Source organism: Oncorhynchus kisutch, unplaced genomic scaffold (assembly GCF_002021735.2).
Source record: "Oncorhynchus kisutch isolate 150728-3 unplaced genomic scaffold, Okis_V2 Okis02a-Okis13b_hom, whole genome shotgun sequence".
Lineage (NCBI taxonomy): Eukaryota > Metazoa > Chordata > Actinopteri > Salmoniformes > Salmonidae > Oncorhynchus > Oncorhynchus kisutch.
This window is the reverse complement of record NW_022261979.1, coordinates 16316085-16325227: the sequence shown is the minus strand read 5'-3', so window position 1 is coordinate 16325227 and position 9143 is coordinate 16316085. Positions and strand designations below refer to the sequence as shown.

At 39.2% G+C, this 9143-nt stretch overlaps 1 protein-coding gene across 1 annotated transcript; it reads right to left on the bottom strand.

Moving 5' to 3' along the window:
- Positions 1–526: 526 nt before the first annotated feature.
- LOC116359303 (iroquois-class homeodomain protein irx-4-A) lies at positions 527–8344 on the bottom strand. Its single transcript, XM_031812095.1, has 5 exons — positions 8300–8344; positions 7496–7747; positions 5292–5398; positions 2356–2666; positions 527–1605 (listed from the first exon to the last, which is right to left on the bottom strand). The coding sequence occupies exons 1-5, from the start codon at positions 8342–8344 to the stop codon at positions 935–937; spliced, it is 1386 nt and encodes a 461-aa protein (XP_031667955.1). The 3' UTR covers positions 527–934.
- Between the last annotated feature and the right edge of the window lie 799 nt (positions 8345–9143).

The window sequence follows — 9143 nt, the reverse complement described above, 5'->3', positions numbered from 1 at the left end:
TGGAGATCGATAGTCTGACAGAGCTATGAAGGAATATATCCCAATTATAGGCTATTTATGGCGGAGTAATAAGCCACATCTCCCGCCAGCTGGTATTATTGTTGAAGGCTCTTTCTCTCTCTCTCTCTCTCTCTCTCTCTCTCTCTCATCCCCCTGTCACTGTGAGAGAGGAGACGTTGACTGACTCAAAAACTACATTTATGATTATAGATTTAACAGCTTTAAAAAACATAACGTTTTCTGTACTGTCAGTCATTATTGGCTTGAATTATGCGTGTTTGAAGAAATAGGTCCTTGTGAATAGACCTATAAAGCAACACTTGCCAGAACGAAATGGTAAACATTGTATTTCTCTACTTCGGACGATCTCTTAACGGCGACAAAAGCAAATAAAAATATAGGATAAGCTAAAGACAAGGCGATGAAGACGCAAAGATAATTTTGTTATCGCAAATTCTTAAACGTTATAGGCTATAATTTCATCACATTGGACAGCGACCATCATTGACGCAATCTGAACACGATCTCATCAGAAACCGACGTTTTATTTGTGAACAAACTTGAAACACACTCCTTCAATTTTAGGAGAACTGGTTATTTGTGACTTTTTTCTTTCATCAGTGATACTCACAAACCATCGATTAATGACGGCTGTTTTTTAAAGAATGTTTAATATAAATGATTAACATCTGCATGCTATAAGAAAAAGAATAGTGTAAAAAAACATATTTCTAATGTTAACTGTCAGTTATACATTTAGATACAGTAGATTTGTAGGCGGGCCTACGTGCTTTTTAACGAAATAGCAATACGCTCAAACGAATCCTGTTTGGAAGTTTCACCAGTGAAATGTCAATATGATTACATAAATATATCCTTGCAACAACAAAAAAGTAACCCCCACGGAATAATAAACTAAAGCAGGTTTGGTGTGTTAAGAGCAGAAGTGTTTGTTAACAGTTTTAGGGAAATTCATATTGTCCTTAGTGGAGTCTTGGTGCTGTAGAGACGGAAGTCCTTTGACGCTCCCAACAGAACTTTCCAGAGCACCGGTCTCTAGTATCGAACCCTTGGTGGTCGTGGTCCACGAGACCGTGGTGTTGGTCAGGGCCTGGTTCAAAGTACTGTGTCTGAACAACGGGTCATGGAAAACCCCATCCACCCAGTTTCTGAGAGTTGTAACGGGAGAGTCCTGCCGTCTGTCTAGAACCGTGATAGGGGAGGAGGCGGCCGGAGAGGCGGGCAGGCCCGGCTGAGGCTGACACCTCAACATACAGGACGGGTACTCCGCCTGGTTCAGAGACGTGGCCGTCTGGGCCAACGACCAAATCCGTGGTTTGCCGTCCAGTATCTGTTGTTGGTAGCAAGCTTTCCCCTGCCGGCTGTCGCAGCCCTCAGGTGAGGTTTTACTGTGCTGCTGCTCCCCGCCCAGGGACACGGGTATGCTGATCTTTAAAGATGTGTCCTTCAGATGGTCGTTCGAACAGTCAGTTGTCGTCATGTGAGTGTTCATGAGGTACTGGTGTTTGAGCTCGCACTCCGAGCTCTCTGATTCGATCATGTCGAAGTCATCCAGGTCACTCAGCACGAGATCCTTATCTTTCTCTGGAAATTAACGGATATGAGACATCAGCGATAAGAGGGGAATCAAACTGTAATACAAAGTATCACTGTCAAATGTCATTGAAGCATTCAGCATCACATCATTGAAACGAGCTTAGGCCTGGCAGATATGCCTATTCAAAGAAGATGAGGTAGATGTCCATGCAGTTTCATAGCACTTTGCATTACAGCAGAATAAATGGGTCATAACATGGTAACATTGTGGTAACTAGATGTATGTGCATCTTGTGCATACAAGCTTTTCAGTTCACTTTTTAATGTATCTAAAAAACATCCTAAAGCAGCCCAAAGTGTTTTCATTTCCATTAGGCCATTAAGCCATTTCCATGATACATTTAGGGTCATACTTCCTCTGGTAAAGGTCTATTCCACTGTTAATGTGTTGCATAAAGGGCAGCAGGTAGCCTAGTGGACAAGTAACCGAAAGGTTGCTGGATCGAATCCCCGAGCTGACAAGGTAAACATCTGTCATTCCGCCCCTGAACAAGGCAGTTAACCCACTGTTCCTAGGCCATCATTATAAATAAGAATTTGTTCTTAACTGACTTGCCTAGTTAAAAATAAAATGAAGAACCAGGACTATTCACCTGTTAGTGTTTTACATAAAGAACCAGGACTAGAACACTGTTAATTTGTTACATAAAGAATCATCACTAGAACACTGTTAATTTGTTACATGAAGAACCAGGACTAGAACACTGTTAATTTGTTGTATAAAGAACCAGGACTGACCATCATCGTTGTTCTCACTGTTGATGTTCTCCTCCTGAGACGCCTCATCATCCTCATCATATCTCTTCTCATCAGAACACTTGTTCCTCGGAGGCCACGTCATCTTGTTCTCCTTCTTCAGCCTCCTCCTGGCGTTTGCAAACCAGGTGGACACCTGCGTCAGGGTCATTTTAGTAATGATGGCCAACATGATCTTCTCTCCCTTGGTGGGGTAGGGGTTCTTCCTGTGCTCCTGTAGCCAGGCCTTCAGTGTGCTGGTTGTCTCCCGGGTGGCGTTCTTCCTCCTGGTCCCTCCATCCATACAGCCATATCTAGTAGTGAAGATGAGTTACAACAATGTTTCTATGTAACAGTAGGCCTATATATCTATATATAGGGTCCTGTAGCAGAAGAGAGGCAAGATAACAACTCCTTGTGTCCTGTCCATTAGAAATGCATAGTGTTGATTCATCTAGCAGTACACTGCAGCCCAACATACCCCCAGGGAGCTTTTACAAAAGAATAATGTCCCTATATGAGTGTGCTCAAGCCCTGTTAGGTGAGTAAACACAGGGCACCCATAGGCTAGCTGTCTCTCCATCCTGAAGACTGACTGCTAGGTGAATAAACTCAGAGCACCGCTAAGCTAGCTGTCTCTCCATCCAGAAGACTGACTGTTAGGTGAATAAACACAGGGCACCCACAGGCTAGCTGTCTCTCCATCCAGAAGACTGACTGCTAGGTGAATAGACACAGAGCACCGCTAAGCTAGCTGTCTCTCCATCCAGAAGACTGACTGCTAGGTGAGTAAACACAGGGCACCGCTAAGCTAGCTGTCTCTCCATCCAGAAGACTGGGGCAAACAGACTGGAGAATTGTCTGATTGAGTGTAATGATGCAGCCCCAGGTGAAAGGGCCTAAAGCATTAGTGTAATATTCAGCACTTTGGGTCCTCCTGGAGGCTAAGCCCAGGGATATAACTATGTCCGACTTCTCTAGTGGAGTTCATGTAAGCCTATTATACACTTCAATAAGAACAGTTTCAAGTTTGGCAACTCATCAACTAATCCTATGAATTTGATCAGGCATGAAATTCACAGACCATTTGGAAGCCAGTACTCTAACAGACAGGGGGTTTTCTAATAGTTGTTAACTTACAGGTAAGGTGACTTATGTCAGTGAACACACATATGAAGGATTGGGAAATGGGCTACCATTTGACAGAACATAATTATGTGTGTAATGTTGCTAACTCATATTGGTACTGAGCAGGATCACACACATAGTAAATTATTATTATTATAGTAACCATACCTGGCATACTGGTACTGAGCAGGATTACACACATAGTAAATTATTATTATTATAGTAACCATACCTGGCATACTGGTACTGAGCAGGATTACACACATAGTAAATTATTATTATTATAGTAACCATACCTGGCATACTGGTACTGAGCAGGATTACACACATAGTAAATTATTATTATTATAGTAACCATACCTGGCATACTGGTACTGAGCAGGATCACACACATAGTAAATTATTATTATTATAGTAACCATACCTGGCATACTGGTACTGAGCAGGATTACACACATAGTAAATTATTATTATTATAGTAACCATACCTGGCATACTGGTACTGAGCAGGATTACACACATAGTAAATTATTATTATTATAGTAACCATACCTGGCATACTGGTACTGAGCAGGATTACACACATAGTAAATTATTATTATTATAGTAACCATACCTGGCATACTGGTACTGAGCAGGATCACACACATAGTAAATTATTATTATTATAGTAACCATACCTGGCATACTGGTACTGAGCAGGATTACACACATAGTAAATTATTATTATTATAGTAACCATACCTGGCATACTGGTACTGAGCAGGATTACACACATAGTAAATTATTATTATTATAGTAACCATACCTGGCATACTGGTACTGAGCAGGATTACACACATAGTAAATTATTATTATTATAGTAACCATACCTGGCATACTGGTACTGAGCAGGATTACACACATAGTAAATTATTATTATTATAGTAACCATACCTGGCATACTGGTACTGAGCAGGATTACACACATAGTAAATTATTATTATTATAGTAACCATACCTGGCATACTGGTACTGAGCAGGATTACACACATAGTAAATTATATTAACATTATTACTATTAGGAATATTATTACAATCATCATTATTGTTTGTTTTATTATTAATAATAATAATAATTTGATGATGATTATTATTCTCATTGTTATTCTTATTCTTATTGCTGTTATCATTATTGTTATTATTATGATTATTATGGTGAATCTTATCATTATTATGATTATTATTAATATTATTATGTTAACCATAGCTGTCATATTAGTACTGTGCAAGAGTAAGGTCATATAGGTAGTACACAATTCTTATTATTACTATTATTATTATTATAGTAACCCTACCTGTCGTACTGATAATGTCCCAGAGTGGGGTCAATGGGGTAGTACATTATTATTATTGTTATTATTATAGTAACCCTACCTGTCGTACTGATAATGTCCCAGAGTGGGGTCAATGGGGTAGTACATTATTATTATTGTTATTATTATAGTAACCCTACCTGTCGTACTGATAATGTCCCAGAGTGGGGTCAATGGGGTAGTACATTATTATTATTGTTATTATTATAGTAACCCTACCTGTCGTACTGATAATGTCCCAGAGTGGGGTCAATGGGGTAGTACATTATTATTATTGTTATTATTATAGTAACCCTACCTGTCGTACTGATAATGTCCCAGAGTGGGGTCAATGGGGTAGTACATTATTATTATTGTTATTATTATAGTAACCCTACCTGTCGTACTGATAATGTCCCAGAGTGGGGTCAATGGGGTAGTACATTATTATTATTGTTATTATTATAGTAACCCTACCTGTCGTACTGATAATGTCCCAGAGTGGGGTCAATGGGGTAGTACGCTGTAGCCTGGGTTATCCCTGCATGCGCGGGAGCTGTTGCATCTTTGGTATCGAATGTCCCCTGCAACAAGACAGACTGTCAGTCAGGAAAATGTGACACTATTGACATTAATGGACTGTTATACTTAAATATATAATAACATGTATACTGTTACTTATTAACATGTATACTGTTTCTTAATAACATGTATACTGTTTCTTAATAACATGTATACTGTTTCTTAATAACATGTATAATGTTTCTTAATAACATGTATACTGTTTCTTATTAACATGTATACTGTTACTTATTAACATGTATACTGTTTCTTATTAACATGTATACTGTTTCTTAATAACATGTATACTGTTTCTTAATAACATGTATACTGTTTCTTAATAACATGTATACTGTTTCTTATTAACAGGTATACTGTTTCTTAATCATTTATGTGTTTTAATAATTTCACTCATAAAGTCTAGTGTTCCCATTTCAATACACACACACAAACACAATAACAGTAACTAAACATGTTGTTCAATAGCAAAGTCAAGTTATATCTGTGTTATTGTAGGCATTCTAACTAATGAATACAGGGAAACAATGACAGAGACATAATCGAGCACACTGTAGTATAAGTTGTAGTTAAAGAATTAAAGAAATCCATTCTTAACATAGGTGGCATATTGCAGGTTACAGTACATATTTTCACCTGACACTATCACTTGCCAAACTCAACTTTTTCATTAAAAGTTGCACTTGGCTATTCAGTCATAGCCTGCAGTTGTTTCACTGTGAAGACAGGTTTTGTGCATCAAGAACAGTCAGACCGTATGTGTAAAGCGGCGTCCTGTGACTTTAGACTGTAGTCTATACAGATACATCTCTGTGACTAGGCTATAGGCTATATAGATACAGCTCTGTGACTAGACTATAGGCTATATAGATACAGCTCTGTGACTATAGGCTATATAGATACAGCTCTGTGACTATAGGCTATATAGATACAGCTCTGTGACTATAGGCTATATAGATACAGTTCTGTGACTGTAGTCTATACAGATAAATCTCTGTGACTAGGCTATAGGCTATATAGATACAGCTCTGTGACTATAGGCTATATAGATACAGCTCTGTGACTAAAGGCTATATAGATACAGCTCTGTGACTATAGGCTATATAGATACAGCTCTGTGACTATAGGCTATATAGATACAGCTCTGTGACTATATGTTATATAGATACAGCTCTGTGACTAGACTATAGGCTATATAGATACAGCTCTGTGACTGTAGGCTATATAGATACAGCTCTGTGACTATAGGCTATATAGATACAGCTCTGTGACTGGAGGCTATATAGATACAGCTCTGTGACTATAGGCAATATAGATACAGCTCTGTGACTAGACTATAGGCTATATAGATACAGCTCTGTGACTATAGGCTATATAGATACAGCTCTGTGACTAGGCTAAAGGCTATATAGATACAGCTCTGTGACTGTAGTCTATATAGATACAGCTCTGTGACTAGGCTATAGGCTATATAGATACAGCTCTGTGACTATAGGCTATATAGATACAGCTCTGTGACTGTAGGCTATATAGATACAGCTCTGTGACTATAGGCTATATAGATACAGCTCTGTGACTGGAGGCTATATAGATACAGCTCTGTGACTATAGGCAATATAGATACAGCTCTGTGACTAGACTATAGGCTATATAGATACAGCTCTGTGACTAGGCTATAGGCTATATAGATACAGCTCTGTGACTAGACTATAGGCTATATAGATACAGCTCTGTGACTAGGCTATAGGCTATATAGATACAGCTCTGTGACTATAGGCTATATAGATACAGCTCTGTGACTGTAGTCTATATAGATACAGCTCTGTGACTAGGCTATAGGCTATATAGATACAGCTCTGTGACTATAGGCTATATAGATACAGCTCTGTGACTAGGCTAAAGGCTATATAGATACAGCTCTGTGACTATAGGCTATATAGATACAGCTCTGTGACTGTAGGCTATATAGATACAGCTCTGTGATTATAGGATATATAGATACAGCTCTGTGACTGTAGGCTACATGCTATAGATACAGCGTCACTGCCATGGAGAGATGAGTAGAATTATTATGATATCATACTATATTATAGTAACCATACCAGCGAGTAAAAAGCAGACGCGTCGGTTCCATAAGTAACGTAATTTCCATAGCCTTGACTCCCGGTGTACGGGTTCCCATACACCCCCAGAGCAGCTGCGGAGCTCAGCTCTTGTCTGGCGGTGGCCAACAACCGGCTCTCGTACACTGGGCAGTAGACCGGCGTCTGGGCGGAGGCTGTCACCCTGGAGTCAGCGATGCTTCTGCCGCTTGACTCGCAGCAAGTTGTCAACGAGTTGGTTGTCATGAGGAACTGAAATGCAAGAACATAACAACTTATTTACAACGTACAGTGGGCAATAAAAAAAATAGAATACAGTGAATTAGTGCTATTGATGCTTAGGCTAATTGCAAAACAACCCTTATAATTAAAATATGTCAAATGTTTCCAGAATCCCCATATGCTTTTCCCAAAAGACATGTTCTGGATGATTGCCAAAAAGACACCAGTTGGGTTATCTATCCAGCCCCCGACACAACAGCACCGCATGTCCACAAAACAGGTCGGCATGTTGGATATCAGATGAAAAACACACGTTCCGAGGCTATTAACTAGTAGAAATCAGTTGACGATAGGTCGGACTGCGCCTGGTTCTGGTTACCCTCCTTACCTTTACCGTTCAAAGAGCAGGTATCATGAGCCATTTACGGTAACATAATACAATTCCGATACAGTGCATTAATATACAATGCTGTCTCCTTTCTTGTTGAAAGTGAATCACATGATCAACATTTAATCAATATAAGAATCAATAGTGATGAAATCTGACCGAATATTCAGTTGATAAGCGAGAAGGTAACTTACTTGTGGTGCAGACGAGTAGGGATATCCGAATTGTGGAAATGACATTGTAGAGAGGTCCCAATATCCGGAGATAAAGCGAGCCTGCAGGTCTCCTCGCTATAGTAACGTAGCCTTGCACTGTTTCAATGTACCAATTGATTGGTAAGCACAGGCAGTAGGCTGGAGGCTTATAGGGCGAGCCACACTACCATGTTTAATTTGTTAAAATGCCCCCAAAACGCCTCTCCAAAATGCGCCCTCTCTTTTCCACGTGTCTTTTTAACTCGTATAATGTGCAAATGAATTTAGACAATGAAATATATTTGTCCAGACTGATGACTTTGATGTCAGAAATACATATTTTGCTTTATAAAAAAACACTAGTATAAAAAACCTCAGCCCTGATGCAGGTTGTTTTAAACACCAGTGCCTCTGACGTCAGAAGAAACCCACTCAGTGTCTAGACTGTAACTTTAATATGCATTTCTGGGGATAAACATCGGACAAGTAATAGGGAGCGGGACAAAGACTTTGAGACTTTTAACCGGATTGAAATTCAATGAATCAATGAACCCAAGATTTGAATATACCATTCCTTATCTCGATGTAGATCTCATAGGTGCAATTAAACATGAGAAGCAGGAGGGAGGTGTTTGATTGTAATTATAATTACTCCCGTTAGTAATTATAGAGGCCATTGATGAACATATACACATGGAGACTATTTCAATGTGGATAGTTCACAAAACAAACGCGGGGGATTTGTAGTATTTTACCAGCTTTGCCAATAATACAAATTTACTGAACATTAAAGTGTTATTCGATCTCATCATGGCCCCATCTTCACTTGGTTCCCTTGAGATTT

Excerpts from the sequence above, each read along its gene's own strand:
- LOC116359303 (XM_031812095.1), bottom strand. The coding sequence starts at position 8,344 with ATGTCATTTCCACAATTCGGATATCCCTACTCGTCTGCACCACAA. Across the intron at positions 2,667-5,291 it reads GGACATTATCAGTACGACAG|ATATGGCTGTATGGATGGAG; the intron begins GTAGGGTTACTA and ends CTTCACTACTAG. Across the intron at positions 1,606-2,355 it reads CAGTGAGAACAACGATGATG|AGAAAGATAAGGATCTCGTG; the intron begins GTCAGTCCTGGT and ends GTTAATTTCCAG.